This window comes from Populus alba, chromosome 12 (genome assembly GCF_005239225.2).
Source record: "Populus alba chromosome 12, ASM523922v2, whole genome shotgun sequence".
NCBI classification, from domain to species: domain Eukaryota; kingdom Viridiplantae; phylum Streptophyta; class Magnoliopsida; order Malpighiales; family Salicaceae; genus Populus; species Populus alba.
The window spans coordinates 2,257,453-2,279,574 of NC_133295.1; the positions used below are offsets into that span (position 1 = coordinate 2,257,453).

The window sequence follows — 22,122 nt, forward strand, 5'->3', positions numbered from 1 at the left end:
CAAGCATTATTTATTTTTATGTTTTGGTTAAAATTCAATTAATTTCAAATTATAAAATTAATTCTTAATCAATGAAAGCAAACAGGGAAATTTAATATTTTATCATAGAATTTTTTTATATATAATATTACCAGTTACATCTCGAAAATTAATTTATTTTATGTAATTTCTTAAGGGATTGTTTGGTGATACTCCGTTGATGCAATCTGATAAGTGACATGAAGAAATTCATCATATAGTATATTCTTGGAAAAATAAAATGGAAAGATTCTATTTTTAATTACAATAGATTTTGAAAGGGAACGTTGTAATTTGCACAATTAAAAGTTATTATTATGGTGACATGAACATTTTAAAAATGGTTAATCTTAAATTTAAGTTGAGATGGAATGAAAATATTATTTAATTAAAATTATTCATCTAGTAAAATAGATTTCACGATTCGGGTACGAAGAACAAGCCCGCCCCGTTATATCCAAAGAGACCCATGCTTGAATTTACCATATAAGACCCAAAATGTTTCCATAAAGATTGAAAGTCTAGAGAGAGAGAGCGTTATTACTTTCAAATATAATAATAATAGTAATAATAAAAACTAGAGAGAAAAGAAACAAGAACAGAGAGAGTGGCAGAGCCATCAGAGTTCAACTCAGAAGAAAAAAAAAATGTTTCAACCCAGCAACCATCCTCAGGTTTGCGTCACTTCTCAAACTCTCTGTTTTTTCCCCAAGAAAATGTAAGCAAGTTAAATAATATTTTGAACTTTCTTATTTCGCAATGTAAAGTTAAGTCTTTTTTTTCTTTCTTTTTGCCACATTTTCTTGGCAACCAAACTGAAACCATTCGGGTTTCTAAACATGCATGGGCTTGTTTTGGTGTTTTAAGTAATTTGAAGGTCATAAAGACAATCTTGTTGTGTCATGTTAGTCTTCTCTGTATGTCTATTTTATTTTATGAGTTTCTTGAGTGAAAAGAAGAAACCTTTCACGGGAATCTTGAAAAAGCTTGTAATTTGTAGTATTATTAAAGGGAAATTTTAACAGTGAGCTTGCTGATTTTTGTTATGATGGTGGGAATTTCTTATTAGGAATGTGTTTAGGTGGAAATTTTGCAATGTGGGCCTTGCTGGTATTTTAATAAACAGTTTGTTGTGAAATTTAGCTTGATTGATTTTTTTAAAAAAGAAATTATCTATGAGCATGGGATCGCCTGCTTCTCAATAGTAATGTTTTTTTGGAGGAAAAACAAATTTTTGTAGCGGGAACTCGAACCTGAGTTTGAGGTTGTAAGAAAGCATTATAAAGTGAGTTTGTAGTTGGTTTTGCTGTTACTGTTTTCTTTTAACAGGAAACAACACTTAGATGACGAGTCATTGGGTGGAGGAAAAAGAATGTATAAATTCGGAACAAGAAAATTCATTGAGGTTCAATGAAGTTTTTGTGGGATGAGACAATGAAAGAATGTTGCATTCTTTGATGTTGTAAATCCCTTGAATGGCATACAATTAATCCAGAAGATTGCTTTTACCTTGGCATGTAATTTATTTAACCTTCAAATAAATAGCGCACTTTTAGGGAAATTGAATGGAGCTAAAGCTTTTTTATTTGTCAATTGTATATTATCATTTTACTCTTCCCCATTCTGAAGTTTAATCAGTTCAGTGAGAAATTTCTGGCATTTTCTTGTTCTAGCTTGAAGATCCTCGTAGAAAGTAGTGCTGGTGGATTTATCTAGAATTGTATTTTTCTTATTTATTTGATTGGAGAAAATAGTTTTTTTCTTCCATCCTCTGTTGTTCTTTAGAGTGATGCATGTTAATGCCCCATGGTTAGCCATTATGTAAAGAAAATCTTTCCATGAAGAAAAACAAGCTTTTTCATGGGCAGACCATTCTATTCTCTAATTTCTTACAATGTGTGCAATACAAGATAATTTTTCTTATTAGCATTTTGATTCTTACCAAGGCAGCTTCTTTTTTTCTTTCTTCTTTTTAGGATGCATCGTCATCTCTGTTAATGCAAGTGGATCCGAAAGAACCTAGTATGGTTGTCAGCGATGAGATGCAAAATGGAGTATTTCCACAAGCACAAACCATCATCTACAATTCTAAGGTTCTGAAGTAAAAATTAATTATGCTGTAATATTCTTTGCTGCAACTGTCTATGGAAGTAGTGAAATCATTCTGAAGTCTTTTGAGTCTTGATGTGAGTGTATTTAACAGTTCTAATACTGGTGAAGGAGAAACAGTAATGTCATATTAGCTATCGTGACAGAATTGGAAACATTCATTTGATCATCATGCTCTTTTTGCTCAATTTTACTTGTGGTTAGGATCTGTCTACTGTTTTTATGTCTGTGTGTGTAACTATATATATTTATATGTGTCTTACTAAGGAAGGTGTCACAAAAAAGATGCACACTTCTCTATGTTTCTTAAGCTCACTTCTACACATTCACTCTTGATACTTGTAATTTGAGAATATTCTAGGCACTCACTTTGTGATAACCCAAGCTCTGCAGAAACCTGTATATATTCACTCTTGTCACAAAAAAAGATGCACACTTCTCTATGTTTCTTAAGCTCACTTATGTACATTCACTCTTGATACTTATAAGTTGAGAATGTTCTAGCTACTCACTTTGTGATAACCTAAACTCTGCAGAAACTTCAAGATGATTTGCATGTGTTAGGGATGAAAATCAAGCATCACGAAGACAACATTAAGTTACTGAAGAGTCACAGATACAAATTAGACGATTCCATTCTTGATCTTCAAGGTATTCTTAATTTCTTGTTTTCTGCATGCTCATCATGGATTATGAAACATAAAATCCTTCTTAAACAGTGGAAACTGATTAAAAGGCTTAAACATATTTATCAGATTCATCATGCTGCTTACTTGTATGGAGGTTCATCTGAGCATATATTTATCATTTCCATTTTTAAAACTAGTCCAATTTCTGAGTGAATGCTGCATCCAAGATATTAGATTGAACATTAACACTTGTTTGGGATCTGCCATTCTTGTACTCTGTTTTCTCCATGGTTTTTAATTTTGTTTTGTTTGGTTAATGGATACTGGAAATGGTATTTCATTTCATTTCATTTTATGGTTTATGTGAACTCCAAAATCGTGCATACAAGTAGAATAATTTGAATTTCAGGTCAGGTTGTCTAATTTAGAAAAGGAGTTCATTCAAAATCCAATCCTGGAGTATTTTGGACCACGGTTCTCTGTTTGTCACATTTCATACATTTATCCTTTCTTTTTATGTCACAATTTCTCTAAAGGTGTTTTCCCCTCCCAGTTACCCTTGGCAAATATCATTCGTCAACACAACCAAACACTGAAAATGATGCCCATTCCTCTAATCCAAGTGAGGAGGAAACGACCAAACAAATTCTAAGGCATGAAAAATCTGCTGCGGGTATTTTGTGCCAGCTGAAAATGCACCATGACACTCAAACTTCTCATCTGTCATTGACAAAAGATGTACTTGGTGTTGTTGCTACACTCGGCAAGGTAGATGATGATAATCTTAGCAGGTCAGTTGGAATCTGCTTGCTATCTGTTATGCTTGTTTGTCAGGTTGTGAAGTGTGCACTATTTATATCACGATAGCTGAGGTTAATGTTTATAGCACTGTGTAATTTTGAAAAATAGCCCACATCAGTATTCGGTATAATGAAATAGAATCATCACCCATCATTTCAGAAGAATCTGTGCATTTGCAGTTTTCATGCTGGGATAAGTCTCTTTCTGTTCTGTGATGTAGACGTTGAATTTAGGTTCTACATAATTACAGGAGAACTATCACTAGTTGGGAGTTTAAATGACATTAAAATTGATAAAAAAAAAATAAGAAACCTTATTGATAGGATGTATCATTACAAATTACAATCAACCTGTTAAAAGGTGTAGGAATATAATCAAACAATTATGGAAACAAATTAAAATATTCAGTTATTCAAAATCCTTGATTTCATCCTTTGATGTGGTACTTGATTTCTTTCATAATCGGTGATTGTATTGATTTGATTTCAATCCAAATTATACTGCCTTGATTTGTTTTCTCAACAAAAATGACCTCTCTACTTTTCAGTTGAAGGCTTTCTGATAATTTAATCCTTAGTAATATGCACAATGCTTGATTTATCTTTTCTTGTGTTTAAAATGAACGCAGGCTTTTCTCCGAGTACTTAGGTGTGGAGACTATGCTGGCAATTGTCTGTAAAACGTATGAAGGTGTGAAAGCTTTTGAAACATATGACAAGGATGGCCAGATAAATAAAGGCTCTGGCTTTCATGCCCTTGGTGCTTCTATTGGGAAGGAACTGGATGGTCGATTTCTTGTCATATGTCTTGAAAATCTAAGGCATGAATCTTGAATGTCATCTTTTGTCAATCCAGTATTGTAGTCTGTAAAAATTCCATAAACAGCCCGTTCTCCCTTTTGCAGGCCCTATTGCGGTGAATTCATGGTGGATGACCCACAAAGGAGACTCGATCTCCTAAAGCCAAAATTACCCAATGGGGAGTGCCCACCTGGTTTTATGGGCTTTGCTGTAAATATGATCAATGTGGAATGCACAAATTTATTTTTTCTCACAGGCAGTGGACATGGCCTTAGAGAGACTCTATTTTATAACCTGTTCTCTCACATGCAAGTTTATAAAACAAGGGAAGACATGGCGTTCTCCCTTCCTTGTATAAGTGATGGAGCCATTTCTCTGGATGGTGGGATGATAAAGGGTGCTGGTGTCTTTTCTCTAGGTAATCGGTAAGTGGTTCTGCTGTTCTACCTGAATTGACAATTTTAACTTCTCTTCACCAAAGATCATGGTAATATGAAGGGAACTCAATTGCCTGAGGATGTTTTCTGGATTGTTGACATAGGATAGGATAGAAGAAATTGAAGAGGACAAAAAAGAAAAGCAAGATGAAAAGAAAAGGGAAAAACATTATGAAAACCAGAAGGAGAAAAAGTCCTTTGTCAAATTCTATTTTTCAATTGTCAGTTATCCATAATGGTTGTTCCTGAAGTTCAGTTTCTCAGCTGTTGCCCAACCCTAATCAAACCCACAAACACACAAAAAGAAGAGGAGGAGGAGTCCTTGCTAAAATTAAAAAGATAACTAATAAAACAAAAAACTGAATTATAGTAACTACTATATAGGAAAGAAAATAAATATCTTAAAATATCACTTAAAGTTCCCAGGTAATTGATATTAATTCCATTATTCTTGGTTGGTTCCCCATCAATCATGCTGGATCATGTCATGTCATTGAATGATGTCATCTTAGCTGTAAAGTCTGGCACATTCATTTGTGGCCTTCAAAAGGTGGTTAATTGATGATATATGGGAGCACCAATGTGTGTATGATACTACTACATCTTTATAAGTTGTGGAGTCTTATCATTCCAGATCTTCATTTTAGAACTCATTGCCTTTGGTATAGTGTAGCTTTTAGGCGCTCTCATTCTGATGTTTTCCTGTTCTCTTAAATGATAATACATTACTAGTTTTAAACCTGTTTACTCAGTATTAAAGGGTGTCACGTTGACTGAAAATGATTTAAATGGAATCTTTTTGTTCTTTTTTATGATTGATGTCAGGTGTGTTTGTGCAGAAAAATATGTGTTGTACAAGCGGATGACCTTTTTTTACCATACCTATCTTCTGTGTTTTAGATTTGTTATTGTAGATGTCTTTTGTCAATAAGAAACTCACTCTCATTATCTGATATATATTTGCTATATACTTGCATGATCTCCAGGAATGATGTGGATGTAAGATTCCCAAAATCTTCTGTGACATCAACCCAACCTGACAACAACATTGACACCAAGAAGCATCTCAAGGAGATGAAATGGAAAAGGGAAACAATGCTGGAGGATATAAAGAGAGAACAAGCATTATTGGATACTGCAAGGCAAAGTTTTGAGAGAAAGAAGGAAGAGTTTGTTAAATTTCTGGCTCAAAGCTCAGCATATGCAACTCGGGTAAGGCTTGAACATATCTTGTTGTTCATGATTGACAGTCTGCTTTTCAATCATTTGTATGCAGTTGGTTTGATTTTGTGTGTGCATGTGTATGTGCAGAAGCCACGTGGCTTGCTAAGATATAAAGTTTAAACCAAAATGCACTATTTAATGTCAAGAACAATGTAATAGTTGCTTTCAAAAGAAACAAACAATGAAATTAGTATTATCACTCAACTATCATTTTAACGAAATTACTATTTTTGGATTAATAAAAGTAGGCCATTAATCATATTCTATTTCGTTCTTCTATCTATTAATATCAGACGAATAAACTTCGGAGGCAATGATCATGCTGTCATGTTGATAATGTTAGGTCCTTTCTACTAGGAAAAATGTAATCACTGCTAAGAATTTGTTTCAGTCATAGTCATTTCATAATTGAGTAGTTGTGATTGTTGCACCTGAATTACTGTCTTCAATGGAATCAACAGGTGCAGGCAGGATTTACTCCAAGATAACTTTTTAATCGACAAAAGTTAAAACCTCAATGGAGGAAATGGGATTCCCTTCAGCGTGAACATGTTCTGGAGCTCGTGTTCAGATTAAACATTTTCCTTCCCAATTCTCGGGTGAAGATTATCTTGACTGGTTGACAGCTTGTGTAGTTTTCAATTCACCAAGAGCAATCGCTTCTGCAAATTCTACCGTGCTGGAGCACAAGTGATTGCAAGTCACAACTGTGAACTATACACTAGTGTGTATAGTTCACAGTTGTCCATAGGATTCTGATCTTTTGTACTAGGAAAAGGTGCAATTAGCATGAACCTTGTATTAGTAGCTTTCCGGCGGTTGTGTGTTTTCATCTCCTCCAGGTTGTATGTATATGTACATGTACATAATGGTGCAGTTTAGGTCATTTGCCCATCTAGAGCTGTAATGTTTCTCGAACAACAAACTTACAGTAATGGATGGATATGTTATTGACAATTGTGAATGCGTTGATACTTTTCTCTCTCTATAGTAAAACCTTTTAAATTTCTCTCTATTTTAGAGGGAAACTTTGGCATCAAGGTTCCTTTGGTTTTGTCTTTCCTCCATGGAGCAAATGGTTGTTTCTTCGCTATCGACACTGTTGTGTTCTTATTATATTTCGAATGAGTTACTGAAGTTTTTTAAGCCAATAATTTATATTGGTGTTATTGTTAAAACAGAGACTGACATTCTAGAACTACGGCAGGCACGTAAAATATAGTGAACAAATTTAATTGCTGTTATTGTTGTGAATTAAAATTTTATTGTAATTACCTATCAAAATATTTAATTAATAATATTATAATTTTTAAAAAATGAAATTTAATTAAATATGACGTTCAGAACCGTGATGTCATTTCACTAAACTTTTAGCTACTACTTTAATTCACCATTTCTTTTTATTTTTTACATCGATTTCCCAATCCGTCCAATTTATTGTCAGCTGTATTGTCAGCACTGTATGTTCAATTTGTCCAATTTATTGTCAGCTGGATAAGAGGGTGAAGATAGAGAGTGTGACAATGGTCTACGATAGCTGTAACCAATCGATTGTTTTCTTCCATCGGATTATCAAGGAGCGGTAGATGTGATGTGATCCATCATGGGCCCTACTTTTATGATTTAATTTGTTTCTTTGATATATCAAGAAATGAGTTGTTACGAGCATAGTTTTAAGACCCGGTCCGGTGGTTGGCCCTGTCCAAGACCCGAGTTCCAGGTTTTGACCGGGTCACGGGGTCTTGACTGGGTCGCCGGGTCGGCCGGGTCAAAATTTATTTTTTTAAAAAAATCAAAATGACGTCGTTTTAGCAAAAAAAACAAAAAAAAAATAAAAGTCAATGGATTTGCGGCCGGGTCTTGCCGGGTCAACCGGGTCTGGCCAGGCCAATTCCCAAGCGGGTTTTGGCCTCCACCCGGACCGGTCCCATGCCTGGGTCGGCCGGGTCCCAGGTCGACCTGTCGGGCTGGTCCGGGTTTTAAAACTATGGTTACAAACGTAGATTTAAAATTTAGCTCGGTGGATTGATTTAGAACTCGGTTGATTAAGCCTAAAACCAGACCGAATTTAAAAAAAAAAAAAAAAAAACTAATTGGGATTTGACTCAGACCCAGTCAATCCGGGACCCAAACGAGTTGGGTAAACCCGGTTGAGACTTAGTTGTTTACACACACACATATATATATATATATATATATAATATATATATATATATATACACGTCGTTTTACCTTTTACTGTAAAACTAAACGGTGAAGACAGAAATGAAAAAACCTAATATCTTAAATCTACAATCCACACTTTCAATTCTCATTTCCCAATTGAATTCACTTTCTCATAACAACACGGAAAGCAGCAGCAGCAACCAAACCCGAATTCCCAGTAGGTCGGATTAAGAGAATCTCGACAAAGGCATCAACAAAGTCAATCTAGATACTCTTTTCATCGTCTCCAGCTCCATTGGGTTGTTTATATGAGAATCAGCTAAAACTGCAATCAAGAACAGCTGAAGCTAAAGACTGTGAAACTCGACTACATTCGAGTCGCTGTTAAAAGGCACCACTCTTTTAGAATCTCTTCTCATAACAACACAGAAAGTAGCAAAAACAACCAAGCCCGAATTCCAATGCTCTTTTCATCGTCTCCAGCTCTGTTGGGTTGTTTATCTAAGAATCAGTTAAAACTACAATCAAGAACGGCGGAAGCTAGAGACTGTAAAACTCGACTACGTTTGAGTCGCTATTAAAAGGCACCATCCTTTTAAAATCTCTTCCTCTGCCAATTCAATCATCGAAAAAGTCTACTGTATATACTTTAAAATATCAAGTTTATAAAAGTGATTTTGTTAATTTATTTTATAATTTCAAATAAAAATTATTGTGTTTCAAACTTTCAATAGAATAGAAGAATCAAAGCTTTATGAATTCAAAACATAACTGTACATATTTTAAATATCAAGTTATTCGATATAGTAAACATTCTCTGTCCTTGTATCTTTCTTTCTTTCTTTATGTAAGATATTCCTTAATTTTGCAGAATTAATATTGTTGATTCCAACTGTTGCATTGGATTTTTTTTTTTGTCTGGATAACTTATCTAATTCTGACCCAATTATTATACTAGATGAGGTTTAAAAACAACTATAATTACAAAGAATTTATAAGCATTTTTCATTTATTTTAATCTACGCTTGCCTAGCCATGTGTGCAGTGGTGAGTAATTATTTTTTTAAAAAAAATTAAAATGTTTTTTTTTCACTATTTAAACTTCAAATTAACTTTTTTTTAGATATTCTCTATTTTTTTAAGGTATCAAAAATAAATAAATAAAATTAAAAAAATATTATATTATTTGATGCATTTTAAATAAAAAAATATTTAATAGCCTCGTGTACTCACACGAAAATGATGGAAGACAAGCTCCAGCTGATTGGAAACTTCATATGTTTATTCCTTTAAAGTATTTAAGTACGATCCAGTCGTTTAATTTGTTAATAAACAAATCACATATCCATTTATATTAACTATATTACTATTGTACTTCATTGATACTATATTTTTTAAACAAATATTGCATGTGCAGCTATGCTAGCAAATTCCATCTTGTTAGCTTGCCCATCTTTTCTTCGACAATGATTGAATTTGGACCAATAACAACCGCTGTCATACATGCACCTTGTCTATTGTTTTAACAGCCTCAAGCTCAGTAAGAGAAATTAATAGTGGTGTTTGTAAGAATGGTAGAAGTTTATTTTTTAAAATTATTTTTGATATTAATATATTAAAATGATTTTAAAAATATATATAAAAATTAATTTCAAGTAATTATTTTTTTGAAATATTGTTTGGAATATAATTCCCAATTACCTTTAAGAAGAGGAAGAAATGTGATTTTGTAATGGGAGCTTTTTTATATTTAAATTCATCAGATTGATATAATATAAATGAAGGAAGAATTTTTAAGACTATTTAAAACCTAATCTTTCAGCATAAAGTACAATTAAAAAAGCATCCCATTTTTTTTTTTTATTTAACTGATATGAAATTTAATTAATTCACATGAACTCCAATTTTTCTGGAATGCCTTTAGCTCTTTTTTTTTTTTGTCAATAGCATTGTATACAATACCACTGAAAGAAAAAACCGGTGTTTATTTTGAATTGCAATAGAAATTTCTTTTTAAAATGTATTTTATTTGAAAATATTTTGAAATAATATTTTTTTTTATTTTTAAATTTATTTTTTAATATAAACACATCAAAACAATCTAAAAATATTAAAAAAAAAATTAATTTGAAGAAAAGAATTTAATTTTTTTAAAAAAATAAAAAATTTAAATTTACAAAAAATATTTTTTAAAAAATACTCACACTTCATTAGCATACACACAGTAGTTTTTAAACATGTGCTGAAAGCTACAAATATTATATAAAAATTGTTTGGGATTGCGATACAAATTATATTTTATGATTTTTAAAATTTTTTATTTAAATTAATTTTTTTATGTTTTTATATCATTTTAACATGCTAATATTAAAAAAAATTAAATATATTATTTAAATATTTTTTATTTAAAAAATAACTATTATTATATTCTTAAATATTTTTTATTCTTAAATATTTAGAATGTTCAATGTAGCCCGTGGTGAGGCAACCGTTGGTGACGTTTTATGCTTTGAAATCATAAAAAAAAAATGTTCAACAAGTACATAATCCCATAATTTTTTTTATGATTTTGAAAAATGAGAAGATCTACCAAATGACATCACATCAAATTAAAAGAACCATAAGTAAGAACTTTTAATTATCTTTTTGTGTAATATACAATTAATATTTAATTTTTAATAAAAATAAGAATTAAAATATTTCATAAATTCACTGGCACTTATGGAATGTATAATTAATTAATGGGAAATTTTGCTTGGAATTTTTTCTCTGCACCTTCACATTACTTTTCCTTTTTCTTGTTTTGAATATTTTTATGGGCTAACCATGCGTACTATGATATTAATTGTTTTTTAATTGTTTTTAATATATTAAGATAATATTTTTTTAAAATTTGTTATTAATATCAATATATCAAACTAATTTAAAAATACTAAAATAATTAATTAAAATAATTTAATTTTTTAAAATAATTTTTAAATACAAAAAAAAAAAATCTTACTTATGAACCCTACCAATGTGCATGCACGGCATCTTGAAGAACAAAATTCAAAAGGATGAAAACTACATATTGCTGGGAAATTTGATTTGAAATTAATAATTTGTACGGATGGACGTGGCATGCTTTTCAGTTTTCTGACCCCTTTCGAAAGTTCTAGGCTTCAAGAATAGGACGTCGTTTTGGTAATGCGATAAAAAATATTTTTAAAAAATTTTGAATTTTTTTATTTTAAATTAATATATTTTTTATATTTTTAAATTATTTTGATATGCTCCTCTCAAAAAATAATTTTTAAAAAAAATTAAAAAAATATTATTAATATATTTTTCTGAATAAAAAGTATTTTTTAAAACAACAGCAACCATACAAGTAAATTCCTGAGACGTGGATAATTTGAGGTTGCTGAAAACAAATTAAAAATAAAAGAAAAAAAATGAGATTGTTGAATAGAATAGTAGAATTTTTTTCCCTTACCATTCTAACATGTTCCAGTCTAGTTAGATGGCTGGGCTATCGAGTTTTGGGCCGAACCAATAGGTCCAATCCGGAGTTCATAACATTACTTGAAAGGGACGCGGGCGGCGGCTAGATTCATCTCTTCCTCATGAGATGTTTGACTTGTCTAACCTCGTCTGTGGAACTTATGGGACTCCAGGCTGCTAGTCCTGCATACGTGGGTTCAATTATTGTAAACTGGAGGGGCAAAATGTACAGTTAACAAACTCACTTTGGCTGGGCTATCTTCTTCTTCTTCTTTTTTCTTCTTTTTTTTAGTTTACTTGGAGATTATGGAGCAGCTATGTCTGCATTTACATTTATTTTCTGAAGAATATATAAATATTGGACTCCTTAAGGTCGACGTTGTAACTTTTGTGTCCAAATGAATAGCAATGCCATGGACGTTATGAGCTAGTGGTATTGGGAGGAAGAGGAGTTGGATTCAAATATCCACCATGAAGGGGATTAATCTAACTATCGTAGCAAAGTACCTGAAGGAATAATCTGGCCATCTCTTATATGGGATGCACTCGTACTCAATTCCAAACAAATGTCAATAAATTGAACCCAAGAACAATATTAGCAAATTCTGTGGTTATTGCAGAAAACGTTCGTTGCTACTGGAGCTTTATGAAGTAAATATCAAGAGATTTGTGCACGGTGAAATCACATAGATGAAAAGATCCATTCACAAACCGAGTAAAAGGGCAAGATTTATTTCATTAAAGATGAAAATACAGAAGCCACGGTGCCTTGAAGACACTGTAGCAAGCACACCACCAGGCTTGCACAATTTACATTCCAACGGCTTACCCTGCTTGAGAAGTCTTGAAGTGAATAAAGCCATCTTACAGTGCTTAAGCTTCTCTGACGGGCTTCTAGCTCTGGCAAATACATCAATATCATCACTTATGGTGCATATATATATATATATAACGTAAGCAAATTGAACTATATATTATAGCACTGCAGCCTTCCATGAGATAGAGACCCAGCTAATTGCTACTTCTTGCCCATATAATAATATTTACTAATTAATATATATATATATATATATATATATAGATTTCATTCATGGAAATGTGGCCATGATGGGTGAATAGCCAAAGATAGCACCAAATATCTTAACTTCCTTTTCAGCTTGAACCCTGTAAAAGGGTGTTGCAGCAGCGGTTTGGTTCAAGGGAATTTCGATCTTGTCGCCAACTTTAAGCTTCTTGTTGCGGACGAATGCACGCCAGCCCTTTGAAAGAACCGGCTTCCGGTACTGTCCTTTCTTGCGAATAGAACACTTAAAGGTCCAGACGAAGCCACTCTCATCTATTGCTTGAAAATCCACGGCATGTCCACCGTTGAAAGATGGGAGAGACTTGAGACTCTTCGTAGGCACTGACAGTCTTTTGCTGGTGTCTGTCTTGCTAAGGATCTTAGAGAAGGTTGTCATTTTAGGCCAAGCAAAAAGAAGATATTACTTGTGTGATCTTCCAAGAATGGCTTCGAACTTCTGTTACTTGTGATTTTCTCTTGGATCGATTTATAGGTGCTGCGCGAAGCTACATGGTATATGGTATATTAGGGGGACAATTGCCCCCTTAATTGTTTTTGAATAATAAGAATTAATTTAATTGTTTTTAAATTAATTAAAAGTTATATTATTTTTAATTGAATTAATAAAGGTATGGAATTAAATCTTTTTTATAAAGATGAATAAGCAAACATTTTAATTGTTGTCAGTGAATAAAGATTGATATTTGTAAAATTAAAGGTTGGTTTTTTTTAAAAGAAAAAAATTATTTTTTTGTTTTTAAAAATGATTTATCATGATAAATTTAAGCTATCAATGTTGATCTATATCCATGCATTATATACAACATGTTATATTGTAATGGGTGTGTGAAAATGAGTTGTGATGAATTGATATACATTTTATCATGAATTTTATATGGAAGATTTTATAATTATTATGTAATTAAACTTAATTTTGTTATTATAAAAAATTAAAAAGAATTATTATAATGTAAGATTTTTTATGTTAAAGTATTTTTAAATTAATTTTACTTTATATGAGTCGGTATATTTTATTTCAAATTAATTTCAAATTAATTTTTAATGTATATTTATATAATATATTTGCTCTCTCCTTTAAAATATTCTGGCTAGCACAACCCCACATGTCCTGATTACCCAAATCAAATGCACATGAATGGAGATCTCAGGTTTTAAAGGTATTTTCACTTTTTGCTACTCTCTGCCCACATGTCCTTCTCGATGACTTTCATTTTGTAAATTGAACATCCTGACAGACCTTAGCAGATATCGGGTGGCTTTTGAAAACTAGACATGTAATTAATACCGTGAAAAAATGAATAGGAAAGAACAACATTATCCTTTCATGAGTAATTAGACAGTAATAATCGAGGGACAATTAAGACATTTCACATAATTTGATAAATATATTTTTAGAGTTCTTATGAATTTGTGAAAAATTATTTATAATTATTTAAATTTATTATTTAATAATTGAAATTTGTTTTTGAGTATCATTTTTAAATGTTTCAATATACTAAAGTTAATTGATTTGTATGTATAATTTTAATACGTGGAAGGTGTTTCATAAATTACTTCATTTTTAAATGAATTTATTTCATTGTAAAATACAACCTATTGTTATTGTAATTAGAGTAACTGCTTTTAACTCTGAATTTAACTTTAAGTATGAGTGCCATTATTATTGTAATTAAAGTAACTGTATTCTTTTAACTCTGAATTTAACTTTAAATATGAGCGTGCAATTCATATTTGTGTTTAAAATTATTGGCTTGAATTATTTAAATCTTTGAATGATTTAATTTTGATTTAACAGAGACGGACCAGTGATTTATTTAAATCTTTGAGCCAATAATTTTGATTTAAAGTGTGCAATTCTTATTATATTTTGATAGGTAATTACAATTAAAAATTTTGGATTCACATCAATATACAATTAAAGGCAGAAAGCATCAACAAGCACCAGTGGTCTAGTGGTAGAATAGTACCCTGCCACGGTACAGACCCGGGTTCGATTCCCGGCTGGTGCAGGGAAGAGCAATGATGAAAGCCGAGCCTTGGCGATGGTAGGGTCCATCGCAATCAACTGATCACCAGATGACATGTGGCTCTGCTGAGCTCTGTTTTTTCTATTTTTGGGTTTTCTTTTTCTTTTTTGCATTTCTTGACCAACAAAAAGGCAAATTACGTGATTTTTGTTGTAAGGTTTTAGTAAATAAAATTACTTACATTTAATAAAAAAAATTAATTATGTGATGAAAATAAATTGATCCATTCCGTGAATCTTTGTTTTTTTTTTAAAATGATTTTAAAGTGCTCAAATTTATAATTGTTTTTTACTTACATTGTTATATTTTTTTATTATTATTTAACATTAATATGTGCATATCAACGTTTAGAAAGAAAAAAAAAAGTGATAGATTAATGATTTATATCCAGCCTTTTTTTTTAAATCAAATTTTAAAAAGAAAAAAAAATATTTTATTATATTTTAGATAAATAAAAAATACTTTAAAAAGAATATGAATCAATAATGATAGAGGGCAATAGCATTTAAACATGTGTATAAATATAATTACGTAAATGTTAATGAGTTAGTTATTTCCATCACAATCTATTGTGTTTTATTTATCATAAAATACAGGGGTAGATTAGTTTTAATTACTCATCAATATAATGGTCTCATGTTTCTTTTGTAATGCGATTTAACACATTTAAAAAAAAATTATTTTTTATATGTTTTTTTTTATATAATTTTAATATGATGATATAATTATTTTTTTAAAAAAATCTAAAAAAAAATTTTTAATTTATTTTTAATGATAAAACATTTTTACAAAAACACTTTACATTACATTATCAAAATGTTTTTACAAAAATACTTTACATTGCACTCTCAAACACACACTAAATTATTTTTTTAATATATATTATAACTTTCACTTTAAGATACATTAAAATAATTATTTTTAGATTTTTTAAAATTTTTAATATTAACACATTAAAATTATCAAAAAAACACTAAAAACACCCATTAATTTAATATTTTTCAAGATAAAAACATTTTTTAAAAAAAAATCTAAAAACAAAAATTATGCCAAACATCATCTAAAAATTGTATAATAACTTCTTGCTTGTATAAAGATACGAGAGAAGTGGTGCCTAAGAGGGGGTTGGGATTTGAGGACTGGTTTCTGAAGTTGACATCCTTTAACTAATTTTGAGGAATGGAACTCAACATCATCAATTTCGATTTCTTATTCTTTGTTTTTTTCTTTTATTAATATAGATATTTAGACCGGTTTATATGTATCTCAACTAATCTTACAGTTTCTAAAATTAACAATAATGCAAGCTTCCGATAACCTTGATGTTTGTGAGACTCGAATTGGTAAGCTCTAGAAAACAAACTTATGGTCTAATCAATTAAGTTACATATTTAAAAGTTATTTTTTATATATATACGATGAATGATTGATTAGAAAAAAACATATATTATATAGTGCTATTCTTGGATGATAGATCAATTTTAAGTTGAAAGAAATATATTTCATACAAATTTTTTCAACATTCTCTATGTAAATTGTAACCTCTTGGAATCACTATTGATTCAACATCCACTGTCTATTAGGTTTTTTAATTTTTTATTGATTCAACTTATATCCTAATATTGAATTTTTTTTGTTCCTGTAAAAATTATTTGTTCAAACCTTTGCAAAAGCCTGAGATGGAATTTAGATGTAGATGAAGAAAATTACAATATATCATCTTATAAAAAATAAATCTAAAATAACAAATTAGTATGAAAGAAAAGGAGCAGAGATCATAGGCTAGTCTGGTATTTCTATGTAGATGTAGAGAAATGTGTGTAATTGATTTATTATCTTCTTTTTTTTGGTTTTATATAATCTCTTACTAAAAAAGAAGATAAAATAAATCGTTTATGATATTAAAAAAAGAAGATAATAAGTTAGATATTCAACCTAAATATTTTATAAATCAATAATAAATGACATAATTTTTTCTGTGTTTGAAACTTTAAGTATATTTAACTTGAAAATATATTAAATTAATAATTTTATTCAGTATTTTTTATTAATTTAATGTTTTGATATTAAACATAAAAAAATTATTTTAAATCATTTTTAAATAAAAATATACTCTTAAAAGACATCCATAAAATAACATCACTTAACTATAAATATATAAAAATTAATTGTATTAAACACCGAATATATTATATCAAAAATGAAAATTCATATGGAATGTTTTTTTTTTTTTTTGCATTTCTTCACCAACAAAACAAAATGGCAAATTGCGTGATTGCTTTCTTAAGTTTTACTAAGTAAAATTACGCTAACTGTGTGATAAAAATTATATATATCTAGAAAATGAATGTTATTGAATTTTTCTCACAGATTATCATACTCAATTCTGGATTATGGAGTCAACTTAAATAATAAATTATTTTTAATAAAATAACATGGAGTCGTACTTTTTTAAGAAATAAATTCTTGAAGGATATAGTTACAACAATCGAGTTTTATCAGCTAATTTGCAGTTTAACCTGAAACCTTGCTCAAGTTAGCTCTGGGTCACAGGTTTGAAGACATGCGGGTTTGTAATTGTTATATAATAAAATGCAGTAATGAGTCAACAAGCACCAGTGGTCTAGTGGTAGAATAGTACCCTGCCACGGTACAGACCCGGGTTCGATTCCCGGCTGGCGCAGAGAAGAGCAATGATGAAAGCCGAGCCTTAGCGATGGTAGGGTCCATCGCAATCATCTGATCACCAGATGACATGTGGCTCTGCTGAGCTCTTTGCTTTATATTTTTTAAATTGATCAATTCTGTGAATCTTTTTTTTTTAAAAAAATGATTTTAAAGTGCACAAATCTATAATTGTTTTTTACTTGCATTATGATATCTTTTTTACTAAGCAGATCAGCGTTTGGAAAAAGAAAGCGATAGATTAATGATTTATATACAATTTCTCCGTTTTTTTTTTTTTTTTTCTGAAATCAAATTTTAAGATTAGCATCCATAAAAAAATATTTAAATACATAATATCAATATTAAAGGTGTGTCCTTCAAAATCATCCGAAAATAAGATTTTATCTAAATTAATATAAAAGCTGGTTAAATAATATTCTAATCATCAAATAAATAAAAAGAGAATATCAATCTCCGTTTCATACCACCTTTATTGCTATGACTCAGCTACTTGTTTTCTTTTAGAAATCTGGTTACATAATCTTTTATAGGATTTGAGTTGTTTGTGCGTGCTTTTAAAATTATTTCATTTAAAAAAATCAAGTTTTTTTTTTTATGTTTTTAAATTTTTATAAAAATATATTATTTAAATATATTTTTAGATAAAAATTATTTTTTAAAAACAACGAGAACACTTAATAATAGAGAACAAAAGCATTGAAACATGTGTATAAATAATTACGTAAATGATAATAAGTTAAGGAGTTGGTTACTTCCATCACAATTCATTGCGTTTTAAATTATCATAAAATAAAGGGGTAGATTAAGGCAGTGCTGAAACTGATGGTGCTTTTCTTTGTCTTTTTTCTTTTTGTGTTTTTGGTATTATCTGTTGTTGTGGAATGGAGATTTGAGACATTAGTTTATACAAGAAAAGTTGCTAAAAATGTTCCAACTTCTAAGCAAACAACTTAGCTTTTAGGTTCTTTTCTCGTGATTAATTCTAGAGTTTTTTCTTTTCTTCAGGGTTCTTCTTGTTTCGGACTTATTTAACATGAATAAAAATAATTTGCAATCAAGAAAAAATCATAACAATAATTACCTTTCAACTTAATCAAATCGCATTGATTAGCTTTTCAACTTTATTAATAAATAATAATAAAAATTACATCAATATGATTAGAAAAAAGAGAGAGAGCTTAGTAATGGGATTCACATCTTTGAATGTAGAAAGTTAAAGAATGAAATATATTTTTTTGACAATCAAGTTCCATACTTTCATTAAAGGTTTTTCTTTCCAATCATTATCTCATGATCAAAGAATAAAAACGATAATTCTATGAGGAAAAGGAAAAACAGAAGAAGAAGACCATCTAGTTGAAACCTAGACAAGTTTAGCTATTTCTTGCAAAAATCCATGGGTTGGGGATCGCTTATCCCGTTAAAAAAAGTAGCCCAATTTCATTTTTGAGCTTATATCACTCTAATGTAATCTAGCTCATGTTTATTCAGTAATATAATATATAATATTTTCTGAAATAATATTTTTTATATTAAAATTTATTTATTTTTAATATTATCACAACTATTAAAAACTATTTAAAAAATGTATTTTCTTTTTTTAAAAAAAAATTGAAGCAACAAATAAGACATTGTCTTGTGTATTTTATAGTTTATACCCGTGGTTTCAAAAAGTAAATTATTTATAGAAATGATCAATTGAATTTAGATGATTTTGGTTTATCCTAGATTTTGAAATTATTTTTGAATTTAAATGATCAAAAGAATTCAAAAATTTAAAACTTGGCTCATTAAAATTGAAATTATTTTTGTTTAAAATTATTTTTTATATATTTTTAGATCGTTTTAATATGTTAGTATTAAAAATAATTTTTAAAATATAAAAAAAATATTATTTTGAGCGAAAAACACTTAAAAAATAATAATTATCACACTTCCTAACACACCTTTTATGTATTAATTTGTGACTTATATGATCTAGTAAAATTAAGGTTTGAAGTGGTTTTAAATTTTTTTATTCAAAACAAAAAAAATCGTTTGGGTTTTTTTTCTTACATAATTGATTTTTATAAAATCACGTTGTTTGAGAAAAAAAAAAAACCACAATAGACACAGGTTAACCCACTTGCTTAGCCCACGATATGATGTTTGAGCGGGATCATTAACAATTTCTACTGTTGGAGCTGTATGTGCCCGACCACTTCAGCTCCATCTAATCGGAACTGGAAGGGACGAGTGGCATTCCAAAACAAAGCCAATCACTTAACCCCTTACTTTGCGGCTACTCTCTCGTAAGCCTCTCTCTCACCTTTCTTCTACTGATTGAGTTTTGCATGTTTGATGAATTTGTTGACATGAGTTTTGTCTCCTCTAAAAGGGGTTTACTTCATATTTTTGCTTACTGCTTGGATTTAGCTGCTTCTTTTGATTTTATTTCTTCGGTTTCTGAAATTGATGTAGCCAGTGACTTAAAGGGTTTCATTTCAACCTTATCTAGCGGAAAGGAAATTAATTTTTTGTAAAGATTGATTTAGGGTGCTGTATAATTGATAAAGTTTTGATTTTTCAAAGAGAGGATTAAAAAATCAACTTGTTTATTCAATTGTTTATATGGGAAAAGGTGTTGATTTTGGTATTGGGCTTTATTGGTGATAAATAGTCTTGTCTGTAACCGGGTAACCTAGAAAAACTAGGTACATGCTGTATTTCAACTTTTGTGGCATTGGTGCCTTAATCTTAAAAGAGGATGACTTTTTAAGAGTATTTGTAGTTACAAAGAAGTCTCTGTAGAGCTTGAGATTCTTGCTTGAAGTAGTCATTGCTGATAGGAATTTTAGGATTGGAACTACTTGGCTCTTGCCAAAAGCAAACAATGGTTAATCCATGTGTTTGCACAACTGCTTTTAGACGAATTAAAGATCTCATTTTTTATGATTATTGTCGTTATTCTTGCTTGTTATGACTTTTTGGCTACAACTATTTAACTAGGTAGATTAGGTAAACCTGTATTAGATGTTACGTTAATCAAATTTCTTGATACTAAATGAGTTGGATTTTTCTAAAAGTTCTTGTTGCAAGGAAATATAAATCTCATCCATCTTTTCTTGTTGTTACAAGGGGATATAATTTCTCATTCATCCTGTAATAAAATTAATCTTCGCTGATTGAAACTTTGGGATGGATGTTGATAGGCTCCAGAGTAAGATGTTTTGTGATACTAATCCATTTGCCATCACAGCCGCTTCTAGGCTGAGTAAAAAATCTTCTTTTCGATGAAGTAAACACCTTAATTGCATTTTTCCTTTAAATTTCTGATTGGGACGAGAGTGAAACTTGAGGGCAAAACTAGCTTCTTCTTTGATTACAAGTATTGATTTGAGATTTGATGAATGGACTGGCTCTTGGAACTAACAGAGAGACTTCACTTCCTTTGTGGATGTTGCACAATTTTTGTCCTATCCCTTTTTTCATTGCTGTATCTTAGTGAAATGTATACATCCATTAAGTACCACATGTTTCTTATTTTGTGGCAGTAAGCTAGAGGACCTGAAGAATGGCAAGCAAAGCTGTGAAAACTGTGGCAAAAGCCGTTTCAGAGTACCAGTACCCATGGAAGGAGAAGTTGGCACAGCACAAGAACGAGCTGTCCAAAGGTGTGTGGGGTTACTGGAAGCTGGGGGCATGGACGCCGCTCCATATTAGTGCTCGCCGGCGGGCTAGACTTCGCAAGGAAGTCCTCCTCGCAGAAGAAGACTGGCCATATGATCCAGAAAGGAAGGAAATGAGAACCAAGATGAAAGGACACAAGTGTGATAGGATTGCTGCGGAGAGACGGGCGAATACTGCCAAGCTGATGGAGCAAATGCCAGAAATGTTGCTGGCATACAAGAAACGTAGGTGGGAGAAGAAGATGAAGGAAGAAGACAAAAATAAATAAACATTTTCCAATTCAATACTGTTTCTTTTTCCAAGCTGCTTTTGCAGTAGCTGTTGTCAAAAGAGTTGCATTGATAGTAGGGCGTTTTCCTTCCCAGCAAGAATTTTTGTGTAAACTTACATTTACTCTGGTTTTTCATTGTTTTTCCATGGTTTAAGGAAACTAAATAGAATGTTTTATCAGGATAAGTTGATGGAGGTTGTATTGAGTTCTCTCGTATTGAGTCCAATGTCCTGACCACTAGACCATGGAACCATTACGCAAATACACACACATATATGAACAAACACGCCACCTGATCTGTACAGATGCAGCAAACTATTACTGTTTCACCTTACAACAGCGTTCACTGATCCAGTCACCTGGATAAATTGATCTTTTGGTCTTAACCAAAAGAAAAGTATAGCCGGGGATTGTATTGTTGTGTGTTTGGTCACCTCACAGTTCAGACAACAATCGGTGTTTGGACTCTGGAGCCTGGAGTCTGGACCGGGTCACCAGACCAACACTGCCCTAAAACTTACAGAAGGGAGGAGACTTTCTAGTTTTCTAATTGAAAACTAGAAAAGAAAAGGGAACCATGGAGATGTTCCAGGTAAGAATCGATAAATTACAGGTGAAACCAAAGGTTCTATTGTTAGTGGTTTATTGCCTGCTAGATCAATGGGTTTGGAGAATTAGAGGACACCTCTCGCAGGTGTGCAGAGGACATATCAATG

The 22,122-nt window shown here is 30.8% G+C and overlaps 2 protein-coding genes and 4 non-coding genes across 6 annotated transcripts; all 6 read left to right on the forward strand.

The window, feature by feature from the left end:
• The first annotated feature begins 131 nt into the window (after nucleotides 1-131).
• LOC118032901 (protein DEFECTIVE IN MERISTEM SILENCING 3) lies at nucleotides 132-6,975 on the forward strand. Its single transcript, XM_035037696.2, has 8 exons — nucleotides 132-692; nucleotides 1,995-2,111; nucleotides 2,664-2,778; nucleotides 3,310-3,547; nucleotides 4,186-4,377; nucleotides 4,462-4,782; nucleotides 5,781-6,006; nucleotides 6,480-6,975. Exons 1-8 carry the CDS (start codon nucleotides 666-668, stop codon nucleotides 6,504-6,506), a joined length of 1,263 nt encoding a protein of 420 aa, XP_034893587.1. The 5' UTR covers nucleotides 132-665; the 3' UTR covers nucleotides 6,507-6,975.
• Nucleotides 6,976-14,689: 7,714 nt separating this feature from the next.
• Nucleotides 14,690-14,760, forward strand: TRNAG-GCC (transfer RNA glycine (anticodon GCC)). The gene has a single exon. It is a non-coding gene; the product is annotated as a tRNA-Gly (tRNA).
• A 5-nt stretch (nucleotides 14,761-14,765) lies between these two features.
• On the forward strand, nucleotides 14,766-14,851 carry LOC118033725 (small nucleolar RNA snoR114). The gene has a single exon (XR_004684907.1). It is a non-coding gene; the product is annotated as a small nucleolar RNA snoR114 (small nucleolar RNA).
• Nucleotides 14,852-17,390: 2,539 nt separating this feature from the next.
• On the forward strand, nucleotides 17,391-17,461 carry TRNAG-GCC (transfer RNA glycine (anticodon GCC)). Its single transcript has one exon. It is a non-coding gene; the product is annotated as a tRNA-Gly (tRNA).
• A 5-nt stretch (nucleotides 17,462-17,466) lies between these two features.
• Nucleotides 17,467-17,552, forward strand: LOC118033720 (small nucleolar RNA snoR114). The gene has a single exon (XR_004684905.1). It is a non-coding gene; the product is annotated as a small nucleolar RNA snoR114 (small nucleolar RNA).
• Nucleotides 17,553-19,617: 2,065 nt separating this feature from the next.
• Nucleotides 19,618-21,600, forward strand: LOC118032891 (uncharacterized). The gene is made up of 2 exons (XM_035037685.2): nucleotides 19,618-19,757; nucleotides 21,000-21,600. Exon 2 carries the CDS (start codon nucleotides 21,020-21,022, stop codon nucleotides 21,401-21,403), a length of 384 nt encoding a protein of 127 aa, XP_034893576.1. The 5' UTR covers nucleotides 19,618-19,757; nucleotides 21,000-21,019; the 3' UTR covers nucleotides 21,404-21,600.
• Nucleotides 21,601-22,122: the final 522 nt, after the last annotated feature.